The 19,540-nt window shown below is 39.8% G+C and overlaps 2 protein-coding genes across 9 annotated transcripts in view; one reads left to right on the forward strand and one right to left on the reverse strand.

Moving 5' to 3' along the window:
• Positions 1 to 619: 619 nt before the first annotated feature.
• VPS29 (VPS29 retromer complex component) lies at positions 620 to 9,614 on the reverse strand. Of its 2 annotated transcripts, XM_039252095.1 has the most exons (5): positions 9,542 to 9,613; positions 7,466 to 7,477; positions 5,028 to 5,219; positions 1,333 to 1,568; positions 620 to 1,096 (listed from the first exon to the last, which is right to left on the reverse strand). In XM_039252095.1, exons 1-5 carry the CDS (start codon positions 9,542 to 9,544, stop codon positions 979 to 981), a joined length of 561 nt encoding a protein of 186 aa, XP_039108026.1. In that variant the 5' UTR covers positions 9,545 to 9,613; the 3' UTR covers positions 620 to 978. The 2 variants fall into 2 exon arrangements, with proteins under 2 accessions (XP_039108026.1, XP_039108098.1); XM_039252167.1 differs by lacking the exon at positions 7,466 to 7,477 and having other exon boundaries at positions 9,542 to 9,614.
• An 88-nt stretch (positions 9,615 to 9,702) lies between these two features.
• RAD9B (RAD9 checkpoint clamp component B) overlaps positions 9,703 to 19,540 on the forward strand; it is a 30,955-nt gene continuing 21,117 nt past the window's right edge. For 4 of the 7 annotated variants that reach the window (XM_039247728.1, XM_039247279.1, XM_039247502.1 and 1 more), the window contains exons 1-4: positions 9,741 to 9,871; positions 11,722 to 11,792; positions 12,579 to 12,731; positions 12,997 to 13,111. In XM_039247728.1, the coding sequence (XP_039103659.1) occupies positions 9,835 to 9,871; positions 11,722 to 11,792; positions 12,579 to 12,731; positions 12,997 to 13,111 (376 nt within the window). In that variant the 5' untranslated portion in view covers positions 9,741 to 9,834. Of the gene's footprint in view, positions 9,872 to 11,721; positions 11,793 to 12,578; positions 12,732 to 12,996; positions 13,112 to 19,540 lie in introns of all 7 variants that reach the window. The other 3 variants (XM_039247658.1, XM_039247357.1, XM_039247586.1) reach the window with 3 other exon arrangements.

Here is a 19,540-nt window from a genome sequence, read left to right on the forward strand (position 1 = left end):
ATAGGAATAGGGCAATTTAAAGCAACAGTTTGAGGAATTATTGCTGATTTAATATGTCAATATAGTATATTCTTTGGAAAATAAAATCTGAGCCCAACATTATATTATGAGCCAGAACGTTGTAAGAAATGAGAACACCCTGAAAGCTCACTCCATCTACCTCATCACTTTAATGCTTAGGTGCATTTAGTTTTCTTTTCTTTTTTATTTAAAAATTTAACTTAAAAAAATGTTTATTTCTGAGAGAGAGCAGAGAAGAGGCAGAAAAATGAAGACTGAGGATCTAAAGCAGGTTCCTCACTGACAGCAGGGAGCCCGATGCGGGGCTCAAACCCACAAACTCCAAGATCATGACCTGAGCCAAAGTTGGATGCTTAGCCGAATGAGCCACCCACACAACCCTTTTATTTCTTTTTAATGTTTATTTATTTTGAGAGAGAGAGTGCAGGTACAGGGGAGAGGCAGAGAGAAAATCCCAAGCAGGCTCTGCCCTGTCAGCACAGATCTCACAAACTATGAGATCATGACCTGAGCCAAAATTAAGAGTTGGATGCTTAACTAAGCCAGCCAGTCACCCCTTTTATGATTTTTAAAAATTAAAACAAGTTTATCAAGAAAGTATAAATGAAAGGTTAACTGTTTATTACTGAAGAGAAAAATGTATACAAGAAAGTCTAGATTCTTTTTCCTCATGCACTACTGTTGTAATAAAGTTCCAAATATCAACTTTCAAGATATTTACAAGGATAAATTTTTCTTAACACATGACCATTTACTGGGTGGTGGACATTTTTCATATAAATCATATGGAAATGGAATATATTCTTATAGTTTATGAGAAGCTTGAAACACTATTAACAGAAGATGATATATTTTACTGCAAAATATTATAAAAGTGATACAATTCTGTGGCTCATAAATGTTTAATTACTTGATTTAACAGGGAATGAAAAAAAGACAGCAAGATAGGCCTGGCTTTTAAGATTTTTTGTATTCAATTCGCTCTACTTTCACATCATCTCCAATTAGCTGATACACATACGTGACAACTGTAGAAGCCTGGATATCCATCAACACAAATGAAGGAATAATGTTTCTGAAAGAAAATATAAATAATGTCAGTGTTTTGTACTAAAAACCACCAGCACTAAAAATTTCAATTTACAACGACAACTTGGATTCAGGGAGAGTTTTGGTTGTTACAAATTGAAAAGAATAATCACCCAAAGAAGACTGCCAAAAAGGCTATCACTGAAATGGTTGCACTTCTCCTTTATGAAACGTGACACATGCAATTGTTAACTTAAAAAAAATCCCCAAATTCCTACTCACGTTTCCAAGGCATTATATGCTCCAGTGGCAGAACCTGGGTTAATGTAAAATTTATTTTCATGCTCAAATGCTTCAAATTTGTGTGTGTGTCCCGAGATAAGAATGTCCACATCAAACTGCCTCTGCAACAGGGCTAAGCTGGCCATGTCTCCCCATGGAATAACTTGATGCCCATGGATCAAACCAATTTTGAACTGCCCAACAGTCACAACTTTCTGTTCTGGATAATTCAGATTCTAAAATAAGAAACAAGACATGAAAACACACATATATATTTCAGAGATACTGATTAAAAAACAACCTGCTTAAACATTGAATCCCATATGGATGTTTTGATACAGTGCTCCACAACCAATACATTTATTAAAAATATTTGTTTTAATGTTTATTTATTTATTTTTGAGAGAGAGCGCACAACCAGGAAAGGGGCAGAGAGAAGGAGACTCAGAGTCTGAAGCAGGCTCCAGACTCTGTCAGCACAGAGCCTGATGCGGGGCTCGAACTCACGAACTATGAGATCATGACCTGAGCCTAAGTTGGACACTTAACAGACTGAGCCACCCAGGTTTCCCCATTTATTAAATATTTGATTTCTCCTCAGTCTCTAAGGCTACAACTATACTCAAAACATAACTTACTCCAGGTAAACTGGAATTTATCATACAATCCCTTTCTTGTGTTTACCCTTTTTGTAGAAGATGGGTTCTTTAGGGCATGCTGTGGAGAATAATTATTCTTTCAAATTTGTGAGTTTTCTCTACCTAAGGATTCTAGGCATATAACGTATAAACAAGGTGTGTTCAAATTATATCCCAGGCCTTGATAATTATATAGATGGTTTCAAATAATAATGATAGTACACTTATTCAGCACTTAGTATGAAGCAGGCACTATTCCAAGGGCTTTATAAACATCAGCCTCTTTAATACTTAGAAGCAATCCTAAAAGGTAGCTTCTATTATGACTCCTATTTATAGATGAGGAAACTGAGGCACATAAGTTAAAATAACTTGTGCAAGGTCACACCTTAGTAAATGGTTGAGCCAAGATCTAAACCCTGGTAGTATGGCTCCAGGGTCTGAATTTAGCAAATCAGAAGCAAAAAATTTTAATTCTTGCTACTGAAACTGACTTTAGCCTAACACAAACAGAACCCCAAATATGTTTTAAACAAACCAAACCTATATTCTTTTTTAAAAAACTTTTTTTTTTATCATTTATTTATTTTTGAGATACAGGCCATAAGTGGGGGAGGGGCAGAGAGAGAATGAGACACAGAATCCCAAGCAGGCTCCAGGCTCGAGCTGTCCACAACAGAACCCAACGAGGGCCTCGAACTCACAAACAGTGAGATCATGACCTAAGCTGAAGTTGGATGCTCAATCGACTGAGCCACCCAGGCACCCCATACCAAACCTATATTCTAATTATTGACAAGAAGTCTGCCCCTTCCTTCTCATCTCCCTGTCTTTTGCTTCCAAGTGAAAGGTTACCCAAACTCTTTTTTAAATTTAATTTTTTAATTGTTTTAAATTTACTTTTTTTTTTCAAATTGAAGAAACTCAGTAGAGCATGAGATTTCTTTTTTTTTTTATTAAATTTTTTTTTATGTTTTTATTTATTTCTAGGAGAGAGAGAGAGACAGCGTGAGCAGGGGAGGGGCAGAGAGAGAGGGAGTCACGGACTGAAACAGGCTCCAGGCTCCGAGCTGGCAGTCAGCACAGAGCCCGACGCAGGGCTCGAACCCACGAACCAAGAGATCATGACCTAAGCGAAAGTCGGACGCTTAACCGACTAAGCCACCCAGGCGCCCCTTAAGTTTATTTACTTTGAGAGAGAGGGGAGAGACCACCTACACAGGAGGGAGAGGAAGAGAGAGAGAGAGAGAGAGAGCGAGAGAGAGAGAGAGAGAGAGAGAGGGAGAATCCCAAGCAGGCTCTACACTGTCAGTGCAGAGCCTGATATCGGGCTCAAATTCATGAACCACACCATCATGACATGAGCCAAAACCAAGAGTCAGATGCTAAACTGACTGAGCCACCCAGGCACCCCTGAACTCATTTTTTTTTTTTTTAATGTTTTATTTATTTCTTAGAGAGAGAGAGAGACAGTGTGAGCAGGGCAGGGTCAGAGAGAGAGGGAGACACAGAATCCGAAGGAGGCTCCAGGCTCTGAGCTAGCTGTCAGCACAGAGCCCGACGCAGGGCTCGAACCCATGAACCGTGAGATCATGACCTGAGCCAAAGCGGGACGCTTAACCGACTGAGCCACCCAGGTGCCCCAAACTCTTTTTTTAAATCCACTAAAAAAAGAAAGAGACACTATACTTATTCAGTTTAGTATAAAAGAACCCCCATTAAACAGCACCAATTAAGTTCAATAATTTATGAAAAAACTTATATTCCCAGAAATAAAAGGCAATTATTTACAGTAGAATCTGACTTATCATGCTAAATCATACAGTGTTAGCATGAGTAGGGGCCTTAAAAATCATCCATTCCAATCATATTTACATAAGAGGAAACTAAGGCCAGAAAGAGTATATAATTTGCCTAAAATCTCATTATTAACTAATGGGCATAGCTGGAATTCCAGAACTTCTAACTTTTTAAAGTCAGGTTTAATGAGGTATAATTCACATACAGCAAAATTAGTACAATTTTTTTTTTAGTGTATAATTTTTTTTTTTTAGTGTACAATTCAGGGTTGTGACAAATGCATATAGTCACGTAAGCTCTGCCACAATCAAACACAGAATAGTTCTATAACTCCTCCAAACTTACTCATGCCCCTTTATAATTAACCCTGGAATTAGGGAGCCACAGCAGGGTTTTCAGCAGAGTGGTGATGTGATCTTAATTCACCTAAAAAGGATCATACTGGTAGCTACCTGGAGAACAAACTGTGGACGGAGGATGGGTAGAATGAGAAAGCTGGAATACAGGAGTGATATATATGGTGGCTTGGAAAAGGGTAGTAGAGGGGGTAGCGAGAAGTTTGTAATAAAAACTTTACAGGGCACCCTGGGTGGCTCCGTTGGTTAAGCATCCGACTTCAGCTTAGGTCATGATTTCACAGTTTGTGAGTTAGAGCTCATCGGGCTCTATGCTGACAGCTCAGAGCCTGGAGCCTGCTTCAGATCCTGTGTCTTTCCCCGCCTCTCTCTCTGCCCCTCCTCTGCTCACGCTCTGTCTCTCAAAAATAATAAACATTAAAAAAATTTCTTAAACTTTATAAACTAAATGATAGCACTACAAAAAAAAAAAAAGTGACACAATCACTTTTAGTCCCTATCAATTTAGTTAGAACAAGTATTTAATACGGTTATTGAGTAACATAATATCAGTGATTTGCAAAGGGTGAGAAACAAGTACGTGTAGGAAATTTGTATTCAGGGGGCACCTGTGTGGCTCAGTTGGTTGAGCATCCGATGACTTGATTTCTGCTCAGGTCATGATCTCATGGTTGTGGGACAGAACCCCACGTCAGGCTCAGTGCAGAGTGTGGAACCTCCTTGGGATTCTGTCTCTCTCTCTCTCTCTCTCAAAATAAATACATAAGCTTTAAAAAAATTGCATTTGGGGTGTTAACAACAACAAAAAGACCGCAACAGCTGAAAAACTCAGGTATAAAGGATAAAGTTTATATATGTAAAAATTAAGAAAAAGAAGTGAATGGAAAGAGAAATACATCACCTCATCGAAGTCTCCTCTCACAATATGAACATCACCAGCCAGAGTCTTGAGATAGTCATAACTCTCTTTGGTGCAAAGGTTTCCAGTACAGAGAATGTGCTGAATCTTTCCTGGCACCAGCAGTTTTTTGAATTTAGCCGGCAAACTGTTGCACCGGTGTGGGATGTGCAGGTCTCCTAATACCAACACCAACTTTAAAGTGTCAAGGTGAGACAGATGTCATGTCAAACAGGACGTCAAAACAAGTTTTCCCCTTTTAAATTAAACTAAGCAGAGATTCCAGAACCCATAAAAGCACAAGTTATCTATACAGTTCTTAACGTAACCATTTAAACAAACACACTTATGGTAACCCACTCTGTTCTAATCAACCTTATTTTATACTGGTCATAAACAGGTGTGCATTCATAATACAGGTCATCATTCTATTTACCAAGAAAAAGGTTGGACTTTTAAAGCAATGCATTTAAGAGACCTATAAATGACACTGAAAAAAATTGCCAAATGAAAATTACACTACTGGGTCCTATGGAATTTGGCATTTTTGAGATGTGATATGGTAATTCATAGTTCTCCAGCTATAACATAAAACCTAATATACTGATTCCAATGGTCCAGGAACATTAATAAAGAGAATTGCTAAAAGTGTAGTGATAGAGAAAAAAATTCTGTAATTTATGTTTACTAGACTGTTTACTAAACTACATAGAGGAACAGTAGCCAAAATTTGTAATATTTTACTTAAAACAATTAGCTATACAGTATACAGGAATAAAAACAGCCTATGCTTCAAAGAGTTTCAATAAGACAAACAAGTGCTTTTGAATTATAATCTCTGTTATCTTCTTTCCTTATTGGAAATCCTCACTGTCCTATTTCTACTGCCTAAATTGCCTATGTACCTTCAGCTTGGTTCCCAAATTTAAAATAACATTTTCACATTCTTTCATGTGCATTAGAGATTTATTTAAAAAAAAGAAAGAGAGAGATCAGCTAAATAAGTAATGAATTTAGCAGGAGGTGGTTTAGAGTTGCAACATAGTCTCGATGACAAAAATAAATTTTGCATTTAAGTATAAAAATAAAAAACCTCAATCCTGTAAAATTATAATTTTAAAATTTCAAGATTTGAATATAAACATTATGTAATTCTGTCATTTAATGGAACATTGTCAAAAGGTAGCTTTAAAGTAATATCTGCCTCCCAAAGGACAATAAATCAATTTTTTATGTTAATTAGTATAAGCACCTTCATTCTGTAACAGGATATTTTCCCACACAGACATGCCATCCATAAATGTACATGCCTTTTAACTGCTTTTAAAGAAGGCATGACTATTCCTTAATAATAACAAAGAAAACATTAAATAAATAGGATAAAATCAGAAAATATTTTGCCACCATAGTCTTTGTAAACTGAAATTAATCAAAAATGAAAATGTGTCAAACTAAAATTATTACTAAAACAAACTTGATTCATCTTGCAACAAATTACCAACATGATTACAAAAGAAAGGAACTGTTATCAGGACACAGAGTAACTGAAATAACACAAGGTTACAAAATAAGCACACTTTAAAAGAAATTGTTAAATAAGTTTCTTCTTTTTAAAGAGTAGTTTCAGCTGGTTATTTGTTCAATGACTTAATTGTTTCAATCCAGATCTTAGTGGATAAAACATCTTACTGTAAAGCTAAAGACCACTGTGAAGTTTCCACCCTCATTGGTAATCAATGCAAAAGTACCTGGAGACAGAACAATCTTCATCTTAAGAGGGGGATCCCTTCAGATATGGATTGAAGTACATTGTTAATGTGGGAAGCTGGCATTTGAGAAAAAGGTAGAAAATAGAGGTCTACATTAAAAAAAAAAAACCACCTCAAACTCATAAAAGGGTATATGTCTACAGCAGGTTGAAAATCTTTGGGACTGCTAATGAATCAGCTGTTCAGTCTAAATGTGCTAGAAGAATATTAGTAAGACATGGTATTTTATAATGGCTGATGACCTAAATTCTATCATGTATTATGGGTTATGCCCAAGTGTACCCAGATTATTAGCAGTCTAAAGATATAACTATATGAATGACCAAACAAAAATTATTCCAAACTAGTAAAGATTCTTAGTAAGACTCTTGTTTCATATAGGTGACTAAGTTATTAAGCCAAATAGTATATAAATAACAAATGTCATATTTTGAGGAATGTCCTTGTCCAAATTCCATACCTTTGACAGTTTAGGTTAGACAATGTTTAGAGTCTTTTGAGACAGCAAAAGATCCTGGAAATAGCAGCTTTGTTAAATTCAAATAAAGAATCAACCCATTCAAAGCATAGGAATTTGGTTATTTCCTATTTGATAGATCGTAAAAGGGTAAAAATCCCAGTAATCAGCCACCCGACCACCATTGTTAGTAGGAGCTAAGAGAAGAAACTTACTCTGTGCCCAGCCTTAGTGGAATGAAGAAGTTGATTGCAGACAGGGGAATGAAAAAAAAGGGTGAAACATGACCAATGTTAAAAGAAAGCAACGAAAAGAAACAAACCAAAAACAGAGCAACAAAAAACTCATATCAAATGAATGTGCAAACACTTGTTAATGATTTCTGAGTGTTATGAAAGAAAATGTTAAAAACTGGCTTTGCTCAAAACAATACCAAAAGAACCATTTGCTGTATTTTTAAACATGACACACACACGTACTGTAAAAAAAAAAAAAAAAAAAATTGCTTTGTCAATTTTTTCTACTTCTCCTAATTGTCTTCTCTACAATGACTCCAATCCCTTTTGCTTCCTGTTCTGTTTCAAATTTTGTAAGACAGTTTGGAAAATTCATCAGTAACAATGTAAATGAAAACTAACATTTTCTGGATGCATAAGGACTAATTCCTCAAGTATACTAATTTTAATTCTCTTATGCTCAAAATTCTAGTAGTTAGAAAATTTATGCTGCAGCTAGATCATTATTTTGTATAGAAGATCTAACACAGCACTATGAATACATTATCAAGTGATGAAGTCACCAACTAAAGATGATAAAAACCAAACGCGTTCCTCCAGCTACAACGGGACCTTCTCCACACCTGAATTTGCTGCCCACAAACCCTGGACACCAGGTGTTGAACATTTCTAGTTTACTTTGCCAAGAAAGAAAAAAAAAAAAGATTTTTAGGCATAAAAGAGTCAGCTAGTGCTAAATTTTGCCCAGTTCTATGTCACGTGACAAGTAATGTTCCAGTATAACTACCCTCAAAAAGTGTTCATTTCTAAAAAAAACCCTTCAGAAACATAAGTATGGAATCATATGTCATCTTCTCGCAGGAATAACTGCCTCACAATTATTGTAAATCAGATCCCTCTCAACTAGTCTGTTTAGAAGCAACAATCAAAAAGGCGATTAAAGCCTTTCACATATATACATTAAAGAAGCGTATACCATAAATCTTTGGCTGTCACGTCTATAGCCACCTCCAAGGTGATTCTTGCACAGAATCGTGGGAATCTTAAAATATGCAATGGGATGCCCATCAGAAAGAGAAGTCCCTTTACAGTTACCCTCACCAACACAAACACCAAGATAATCAGAGCTCCTTTTGAACAGGTTAACTTTTCAGGGGGTGAAGGACACCTTTGAAAATCTGATTATAGCTACGAGCCCTCTCCAGTAGCAGCTCCTGGGTTTTCATGTCGGACGGTCGTAGGGGCAGAAACCTACTGGAAAGCCAGTTGAGGGTGGGGGGTGGGGGTGGGATGGAGGTGAGGGGTTTGGCCTTGAAGCTGGCAGAGCAGTCTGATGATGTAAAGCTCCACAAACTACCCTTCGGCGCCCACACTGGCTCCTTACCCGGAAAAAGTACATATTCACAAAATTTTCCAATTTCAAGGAGCTCATAAACCATTAAGGAAACAATAGTTCCAGCCATTCTAAGAACCAAATCCAGTCCTTTGAGGGCTCGCTACCAATTTTCAATGGCAGCTGCACTAAATTGCAGGGACAATTGTATTCCCTTTCCTCGGGCCGCATACTAAAATGGATAGGGGATTCTGATCGTTACTTCCCGGTCTGCAACTGAGAAGCCAGCTTTCCACGTAAGCGGGAGGCAACTGGTATACCCTAACCAGCGGGAGGTGCCTTTTAAGGGAAAAGAGTAAAGGGAAACGTCTGGAAACGGAGGAGACCATGCCCCTTTCTCGGGTGCTAGAGCCCCAGCCCCAAAGGTCTTTCCCGGCTCGGGAGCGCGGGTCTCGTGACAGGACGAGCCGCTGAGAGGGGTCCTTTTCCCCCTCGGATGTCCTCTGGTCCCTGGGGCGGGAGTGCGAGCCGGCCGCACCCAGCGGTGGCTGCTCCTGATCCTCCCCGGTCCTCCCCCTGGGCCTTCCCCAGGCCGGGGCCCGGCTGCGCCCGCCACGCCCCCGAAATCGCCCATGCCCTCGCTCAGAGGCTCCCAGCGGCTACCAACGATGCAGAACCGCGGCTGAGAGCTAGGCCTCGGCCGCCGTATCTGCAGTCCTCACCATCCTGTCACTGGGCTGCGCTCAGTCACCACCACCACCGCCGCCTTCTTCCTCGGGCTCCGGGCGACCCGCCCACCTCGCTCTCAACCAATGACAGATGAGGTCGACGGGAGACGGCCTACGGAAGCCCGTATGGGCCCTTACGCGCCGTCAAACGCAGCTGCCCTTTGGGAAAGGGAGGGTGGCGGGAGGAGTAAGATCTCGAAGCTTCGGAGGGTGCGGGCAGCATCCGGGCACCTGGGATCGTCGAGCTGAGGCGCGCCTCGGGGCCGCGCTTGTTAGGGCCCGCGGCCATGCTGAAGTGCGGGATGAGTGGCAGTCAGGTGAAAGGTGGAGCGGCCTTTTTGCCTACCTTTGTAGAAAAAGGAAAGCGGGGGCGAGGGGGGGAGAGAGAAAAAAGTAAAAGAAAAAAGGGAAAGCCTCGGGTTCATGCAGCAGAGTCCCCTTTGCCGTTAGGCTCAAGGACTGGTGGCACAGGCCTGGCCACAAGCAGCCGCCGCCCACCCAGGCTCCTAGTTAGTTTCTGAAGGAAGGAAAGTGGCCCATTTTCTTTTATTTATGCGTAGTATTTATTTTCTTGGGTGTCCATGAAATGAAGTTGCACATTGGAACAGAGACTGAGAGCACGGGTCTCAAACTCCAAATGATAAGGACAGCGTGGGGAGGAGTTGGGGGAAAAACCGTTTAGACGGTTGAAGTATTTTAGTGCCACTAGAAAAACATAAAACTGGTTTTTTATTCCAGATTCTACTATTTTTTGGCGTGGGACCTGAACAGGCCACTGAATCACGGCGGGGGGCGGGGGTGGGGTGGAGTCTCAGTTGGCTTATCTGTAAAATGAGAATAATAACATTTTCGTCATAGGCCTTGTAGGAAGGAAAGGAGATGCGTGTAAAGAGCTCAATAATAGATGGGAACGTATAGGAACTATTACATGTTACAAATAGTACTTAAATGTAAGTTTTTAAAGAAAGTTTCTATTTAGGAAAACAATGGTGTCCTACATTTTGCAACGTGGAAGTGACCCTAGAAAGCCATCTTGTGTTGTGGCTGGCTTCCCCTGTGTTGAGGACAAAGATGGAAGAGTAGTAATAAACAGGAAACGAAGCACAAGGGGTCAGCTGTTCCATGTTCTCAGAGTTCTAGGAGGTTCTCTTGCAGTGTATAGCTCAGTTCTCAACACAATTATTTGTATGATTGTTTTTGCTTTTTCTCCTGGACTGTATGCAGGGTGAGGGCAGGAACCATTCCTGTCCTGTTCATTGCTCTACCCCCATTGCCTTGGGTTGTACCCCAAACATAGCGGGTGCTCAAAAACTAGTCATTGGATGAATGAAGGGTCTGCATCAGGCAGCTCCAGGAAAAAGTGTTGAAAGTGAAGTGGTAAAGAGGGAGAAATGCCTCTTTTTTTCCCTCATTGGTCATCCCATTTCAGTTTGAGAGGGGCACCCCCAATTCACATACTCTTGATTCTTAAGCATTATAACCGGATTTTATGTTCTGGAATTATTTTTTCTTTTTTCTACTTGTTCATGGAATGATATGGCCATCTGTTTTTATTGCAACATAGTATTCCGTATCTGTTTCCCAAATTTTGTTCTTATTCATAATTCATAAGACTATGAACTGTGTCATACCAGATTAGACCAATATGTCATCCACCCTAGCCTCTCTTATAGGACATCTGAGTGTGTTTGGTGGGAAGGTCTGTCATCTTACATGCTACCTTCAAATATCAGAGATGCATCTTAAATGCTTCTAATTTCTTTCTCGTGACTTGTTTTGACCTTGCCACCTGTGAAGTTATTGAATCCCTTCAACCTCTCCATGCTGTTTTCACACTTCTTTTTTCTTGAGGGGGTAGTAAACCAAGTCTAAAAATACATTAGTATGGAAATTGGCTGGCTACAGTAGCTCCATGCAAACATACAGAAAGGAAGAATGTTACTGCACTTTATCATTTTGCACACTCATTCTGTAAATATATTGAGCTCTTACTATGTGTCTAGCATTTTGTCAAAAGTATTATTCTGTATTTAAAGCAATTTGTAGCATTAGTCTATAAAACACTGTTCTTTTTGAATTATATTTTGAGCCCTGTGAATGCTGAAGTAGTCCTATGATTTACTTTTATCGTTTGAGAGAAAGAATGTAAGCAGTACTTTTCTTTTGCTCCGTAGTATTTGGGAAAGCAATCCAAGCTCTATCACGAATCAGTGACGAGCTATGGCTAGACCCATCTGAAAAAGGTGTAAGTAAGAAAAGTAACAAATAGACTGTCTATTAAGGGAAAAGAAGATGTTTATAGAGCCCAGTCCAGATTGAATGTTAACTAGGAAATCCAAAAATTGTAATTATTTCTTTCATTGTTTATCTTTATTTCATGTATGTGAATACATTTAGAGCATATTAAACTTAAGTATGCAGAAAACCACAAGAGCTTTAAGCCAGAAATTGCAAGCTGGTGGTTGAGAGGCTGGATATGACACAGAAGTGTTTTGTGAGACTGCATTGTGTTTTTAAAAAAATGAAATAGTTTTCTAAACTTAAAAAATTGAGAGTCCACACAATGATCAGAGTTTTGTGCTTCTCATGAAGACTTAATATCTGACAGTTTGTGGCCAGCATTCCCAAGCAGAAGTAATTGTCTGGCGCTGATGATGATTTCTCCCTTTAGACGAGAGACTGCCGTTTTGCTGCAATCTTTTTACTGCCTGTTACTTGGTTTCTTCCACTTTGAGCATTAAAGTTAAAAGGTGTTTACAACTTTATAATTTCAACATGCAAGATATTAGAGTTAATATCTGTATGTGTTCAATATAGATATGTAGCCATGTGTGTATATATATATGCAAATTCAATGCATAGTGTATAATACAACTTATTTAATATCTATAATAATTCAAATACGTAATGTAGCCCATAGAATACAGTTAACATCCCATATTTAACTGCAATGTTAAACATAATAGAATATTTTGAATTAATCCTTTAAAGAAAGTTGATTTTTTTTCCTTAATAACTATTATTTTTCCAGCTTGCTTTAAGATCTGTGAATTCTTGTCGGTCAGCATATGGATGTGTTCTCTTCTCTCCTGTGTTTTTTCAACATTATCAATGGTCAAACTCCGTGAAAATGAATGATAACGATTCGACAGTGTCAAACTTAAATTGCAAATTGGGAATGAAGGTAAATATAAGTGGCCCTGGTTTTCTCTTGTTTCGTAGAAATATTTATTATACAGGATAACATCTGTATATATACAGTATATATACATATATATATAACATCTGTTATATATACAGTATAACATCTACTTTGCATTTAATATATGGTTTAAAGGGCATGGGGAGCAAATCTATTCATTTATGAATATACATACTCTTGTTGATTCTTTTAAACTAATCAAACAACCAAACACCAAACCACGTTCTATAACGTTTTTGTATTACAGTCAGTTCTGCCCATCTTTAGATGCCTGAATTCTCTTGAAAGAAACGTGGAGAAGTGCAAAATATTCACCACATCTGATAAGTGTAAAGTGGTTATTCAATTCTTCTGCCGACATGGTGGGTATAATTAAAGCTAAAGTATCGTGTGTTTTTTGTTAATATGTTTCATGTTTAGAATATTCAAAGTGCATGTCAAGACTTCTCCTTGCATTGCTGCTTAGAATTTATGTGGGTTTGTTGTAGGGTCATTGTAAGTACTTGGAAAGTATGATCTTGTCTCTGTAGACATATTATGAACTGATTTGTATTCATGTTTTCCTCTTTTGACTTATCAGTGGCACAAGCGTGGCCTGCATACAAACTGATTTTTTTTTTAATGTCTGTTTGAATTCAAACAATTGGTGATTCTAAAATTAACTGGCTGCTTGGTGATATTCTGTAAGAGTGCATTGGTAACAGCGTTCTTTGGTAAGAACAGAAAATAATGCCTACCTGTATTGAAAGTCCTCTAGGAGGCACATAGTATTATATCTGGGGCTGAAGGAAGCATGGTGACTGGCCCAGGGTCACAAAACTAGTAAGTCATAGTAGTAGGAGCCAAAACCTTTATACATTCTCTCTGTTACATGAAGCTGTAAAACAGATTTGCTGCCTCCCAGCCTTGCATGGTGGATATTCAAGTGTTGTACCCATGGGATGGTTATCTGCTGAAGTATGGATAGCACGATGGTTAAGAGCATGGACTCTGGAGGCCATAAGGTCTAGGGTGGAATCTTGCTCTGCCCTTTCTTTGCTGATACTTTGAGTAAGTTATTTTCCATCTGTTTGCCTCATTTCCCCCAAATGTAAAATAGGGTCATGTTAGTACCAGCTTCCTTAGGTTTTGGAGGAGGATTCAATGAGTTAGAGGAAGTTAGAGTTCTAAAGTGTTTAAAAGAATGCTGGCACATTCTCTGTTAGTTCCAGTTATATTTATTATGATTGCTGCTATTTTACTTGAAGTTAGCAGGTAGAATTGTATGCCTTAAAAAAGCTTACACTGGGCACCAGGGTGGCTCAGTTACATAAGCGTCTGATTTCGGCTCAAGTCATGATTTCACGGTTTGTGGGTTCGAACCCCGCGTCGGGCTCTTTGTGGACAGCTCAGAGCCTGGAGCCTGTTTAGGATTCCATGTCTCCCTCTCTCTCTGTCCCTACCCTGCTCACACTCTGTCTCTGTCTCTCTAAATAAACATTTAAAAATAAAGAAAAAAACTCACACTTGTGATATTAGTCTGCATCTTTTTAAAAATTTTTAAAATGTTTTATTTATTTCTGAGGGAGAGTGAGAGAGACAGCATGAACAGGGGAGGGTCAGAGAGAGAGGGAGATACAGAATCAGAAACAGGCTTCAGGCTCTGAGCTAGCTGTCAGCACAGAGCCCGATGCAGGGCTCGAACCCACGAACCGTGAGATCATGACCTGAGCTGAAGTCGGACGCTTAACTAGTTGAGCCACCCAGGTGCCCTAGTCTGCATCTTTTTTTGTAAAAAAAAATTTTTTTAGTGGAATGGTCTTCTGGAAGGTTATTGTAGTGTTACAATTATCTTCTGTCTCTTACTTTGCCTTACATTTATCTTAATATTTAAATTTCACCTATTTGTATTATACTCTTTAATTTTTCCCCTGCAAAATATCAATGATTTAACATGATTTCCCCCTTCTTTGAACTTTAGTTCACGTAATAGCAGAATCACGTAAAGACTATGATTAAAAGCATAGCAAGCCTTGACATCATAGACTTGGGTATGAATTCTTCTGTGCTTCTTCTTCATTTTTTTTTTTTGATGTTTATTTATTTTCAAGAGAGAGAGCGTGAGTGGGGGAGAGGTAGAGAGGGAGACACTGAATCTGAGCTGTCAGGACAGAGCCCGACACGGGGCTCAAAACCACAAACTGTGAGATCAGGACTTGAGCCAATGTCAGACATTTAACCGACTGAGCCACCCAGGCACCCCTTCTATGCTTCTTATTAGCTTTGTGAAAGTTCATGAGCTTTGTCAACGCAAATTGAACAAACCTTTTAGAATCTCTGAAAGTAGGGAAGAGTGTTATTCGAGGCCAGGTTAGGCCTGGGAAACACACTGTTTACAGGGAAGAAAATGCTCCAGAGAACGAACGGTTTTTACTGGGTTAAATACATTTTTACATCTTGTAAAAGCTCAAAAGAGTATAGATTAGCATATGGGTAGGAACCATGAGGAATGCAGGGAGCAGGAGCATTGACCACATGGTTTTCCTCTAGGCTGCGCATTCGCAAAGCAGATGTACAATGTGTGCGTGGCCAACCATAAGTCAGGCTTTTGGTTTGAACAAAGTTTATGTACAGCCATGCTAACTTAGAAATCTAACATGGCTTCTTTTGTAGATCAGGCCTTTAGAGAGTGTTTCTCTCATCAGCTCTCTGAACTTCCATTTTCTTTTCTGTAAAATGGGGATACTCTTACCCTCACGTTCCGAGGTTGTTGTGAATGTAGAGATCACATGTGAAGCATATGGGGTGGTGTCTGTAAGGAAGTACGAGGGAGTCGGTGACTGCTGTTATTAACCCTCAACCCTTATTTTGAGCTAGATTTTAAACAGCCACCTTTTCAGTTTCTTAAGATCTCTAAAGTGGATTGATTAGATTAATATCTAATACCTACTTGTGATTGGTTGGTTTTTTAAAGGTTATTTTTTTTTTTATTTTGAGAGAGAGAGAGCATGAGTGAAGGAGGGGAAGAGAGAGAGAGAGAGAGAGAGAGAGAGAGAGAGAGAGAGAGAGAGAATCCCAAGCAGGGTCTACACTAATATTGCGGATCTGACCTGGGGCTCAAACTCATGAACCATGAGATCATGACCTGAGCTGAAATCAAGAGTTGACACTTAACTGACTGAGCCACCCAGACACCCCAGTTGGTTCATTTTCAATAACATTTGTAGGAAAGCTGTATGAGTTGGGATGCTTTAAGTTGCAAGTAACAGGAAAAAATACTCCCGCAAAAAATTAATAAGGAGAAATATTGGCTCATGTAAATGCAAAGTTCAACATTAAGTCATAGGGTGGGTTTGATTTAGCCTGCAGCAGCCACTGCTTCTTTTCCTTCTCCTTTTTATTTTATTTTTTGAGAGAGAGAGAGCGCAAGCATGAGTAGGAGAGGGGCAGAGAGAGAGACAGGATCTGAAGCAGGCTCTGCACTGACAGAGGCTCGAACTCACAACCGTGAGACTATGGCCTGAACTGAAGTCAGACGCTAAATGGACTGAGCCACCCAGGTGCCCCTCTCCTTTTTCTTTTTTAAATTCACTCAGCTCTACTTTCCTCCATGTGACTTATCCTAAGGCCAGCTTCTCTGATAAACTTTCAATAACAAGGTGGTTTGCAGCAGCAACCGGGGCTACGTGCTTCCTCTTTCACATCCAGTGGGAATGAAAGCCTCACCTCATGGATCCATTAAACAAAAGTGCTTGCCTTCGCTCTGATTGGACCAACCTAAACTAATCTTCGTGGCCAGGAAATTCAGTCTCTAAGTGTCATATCTGGTCCAGATTTAATTGTACTAATCAGTTTATACCAAGGAGGGCCCATCAGTGATGCTGGAAGTAGAGTCAGTCCCACCCAGACCTCATGGTAGCTACAAAATGGGGGAGGGACAGCTCAGGAAGGAAGGTGAACATAGGAGACAGATGCTGCTACTTAATTAGTTAAGTAGTTATACTTCCCAAAACTGTATGTACACAGCAAATTATACTTGCAGTTTTATATCTATAATGTGGTGGGGAAACATTATTCAAATTTGGTTGAAAAAAATCACCTGGGCAGGGATATCCACTAAGCTGCTAGGAATACATATTTGGGATTTGGTAAGAAATTAAGGATAATGATGTAAATTTGACTCTCTTCACTGATAGAAAACACTTGAAAAAAAAACCACGGGCTACTAATAAGGACTGACTTCTCTAAATCTAACCATGAAAAGTTTCTGGAACAGTGATTTCTTGAGTTATTTAGCATCTGCTAATAGATAAAAAAAGAATTTATATCACTGAGAACCAAGATTTAGCTGAAATATTTGTCTCATTAATAATTCTACTAATTCTCTATACTTTCTTTTGCACTGGCCCTAGAGTTGCTAAAAACGAGTCCGTGAGTTTCTGAAGAACACACCTGCAGTGTGTTCTGTCCTGTCTCAAGGGGACAGGACTCCACCACAGGGGAGCTTCCATAAGAGAGGTGAACTAGGACACTGAGTGAAAACAAAACTTTGATTCATATGCATATATTAATGAAGTGATGTTAAGGAGGTTGGACTCCCACTTCATGGTTTCACTTTTTTGTCAAAGGGCATTCTACAGATGTGCTAATGACTTTAAACTCACGTTAACTGTGAACTTATGGGGATTGGGGAATCTTTGAATAGCTTACAAGATTTCTGAAGTATCAGTAGCCGCCAAAATTCTAAACTCTACAAATGAAGCATCTCCAAACTAATGGTTGCTCCTTAGCTGTACCCCTTCAGGTTTGAAAGAGTTCTCTGGACCCATTGAGGAAAGTTTGAAAGGACTTGGAAAGTTCAGGAGTCCCATGGCCAGGAGCAGATAGTGTAAGACACCCACTACTCAGCGTGCTCTGTGGGCTGGCTGCTGCACCCCAAATTGTTGTTACTGTTCTTTGAAAAGATAAGGAGCTTATGCCAGAATTTAGGCCAAACACATTACTAAGCATTGTGTTAGTTCAGATGTTGTTATTGTTTTAAATAGTAATATTTTATCAGTGAAGGCAGTCCTTTTTTTTCTTAGGTTATTTATTTTGAGAGAGAGCACAAGTGGGGAAGGGGCAGAGACAGAGGGGGAAGAGAGAGAATCCCAAGCATGCTCTGCACCGTCAGCCCAAAGCAGGGCTGATGAATTCACAAACTGTGAGATCATGACCTGAACTGAAATCCAGAGTCTGCAATGCTTAAGCAGTTGAGCCCCCTGGGTTGCCCAGAAGTCAATTCTGATGAAAAATTCCTTACTGGACTTACAGTCCAGTACTTTGTGCAGCATAAGATAAAGCTAATAAATGACCCAGGGGGGAAGCAGGACTTCTAAATGTTTATCCCATCTGCATGCTATCAAGGGAGATGTTATTAAGCTAGAAACTAGAAAAACCACTGTGAAGAGGTACATCAAGCTAAGTTGCTTTAAAAAGGGTACAGTGGATGTGCTTTGGGCCAGAGAGTCAAAGGAGAGAAAGCTGCAGAGTAGAGGCTTTCTGGCTAGTGGCATCACATGGGTAAGTTTCCGGTAGGCAGAAATGGGAAGGCATTCTGCGGTGAGGGAGCAGTGTGATCAAAGGTCTAGGTTGAAAGTTTAGCACCTGTTGATAAGGTAAAAGGTGAAGGAAGCAGGTGGCGAGAAAAGGAGCATCAGGAACGACAAATTAGACATTTCTCAGCCGGGACATCTTTGGCAATGCCAGTACTCGCTGGTGTGAAATACTTAGAGGTGCGCTTGTGCTGTGTGTGCCGGGCCTGTTTGTGAACTGGACCTACGGAACCGGTAACAGGGCTGCAGAGGCTCCAGGGCTGGCGGGAGTCAGGGGTGGAGGGTGACTTACTTTCTGCTGTCTCTTCTTTGGTATCATTTGAGCTTTCAACCATAACCATTTATTATCTGGCCCTCCAAAAGTAACTTGAACATATTTTTAAAAATAGGTAAGCTCTGCCAACTTTTAACTTTGTGTCTTCCCAAAATAGAAATCACAGTGATGCCTTGCAACGCCACGCTCTCTGTGGTACATCTAAAATGTATGGATTAAAGCAAAGATGAAATAGGTCAGCTTATGTTATTCCAGCCCTCAAAACTCTCCAAAAAAAAAAAAAAAGATCACCAATGAGGCTCTATGTGGGTTAGAAGCCCTCTGCCCAGCAGACTCCTTCTCCCAGGTAGCAGGTAGCTCGCTCTTTCACCTCCCCCGAGTCTTTACTCGGATGGCATCGCTTCCATAAGGTCTTCCATGGCCTCTCTATTTGAAATTGCTGCCTACTACCACTGGGGCTCCCTAGTGCCCTTTCTGCTTTGCCCGTATCACCATGTGACATATCAGTTATTTACTTATTTATTTTCTTAGTGTCTGTCTCCTCTCCCTAGAACATGTACACTATGAGGATAGAGATTTTTGTCTGATTTGTTCTTGCTAATCCCCAGCTCCTAAAATTGTTCTTGTGTGGTAGATTACCAAAAAAAAAAAAGTCTCGCAAATTATTGGCAGCTCCCCTCTTCAGAAGCTGGAGTCAGATTCCTCAGCTGGAATCTTGGCTGGCCTTGGCCTTTATCAATTAAATACAATAGAAGTGATATTCTGTGAGTTCTAGGCCTAGGCCTTAAGAGGCTTGGCAGTTTCCTCTGTTAATGTAGGAACATTTCCTCAGCATGAGAATAAATGCAGCACAGTGTAGACTTCTGGAGGATGAGAGGCCATGTGGTGAGAGGCCAATGCCGGCCCTGCAGGCTCTCGCTATGCCTGTTGTCTACTGAGGGCCT

The sequence above is a fragment of the Hyaena hyaena genome, unplaced genomic scaffold (genome assembly GCF_003009895.1).
Source record: "Hyaena hyaena isolate Hyena2069 unplaced genomic scaffold, ASM300989v1 scaffold_0, whole genome shotgun sequence".
Classification (NCBI taxonomy): domain Eukaryota; kingdom Metazoa; phylum Chordata; class Mammalia; order Carnivora; family Hyaenidae; genus Hyaena; species Hyaena hyaena.

Coding starts and splice junctions, on each gene's coding strand:
- VPS29 (XM_039252095.1), bottom strand. Junction 1,569..5,027: donor TGAGAGGAGACTTCGATGAG/GTGATGTATTTC, acceptor TTCTTATTTTAG/AATCTGAATTATCCAGAACA. Junction 1,097..1,332: donor GCATATAATGCCTTGGAAAC/GTGAGTAGGAAT, acceptor ATTTTCTTTCAG/AAACATTATTCCTTCATTTG.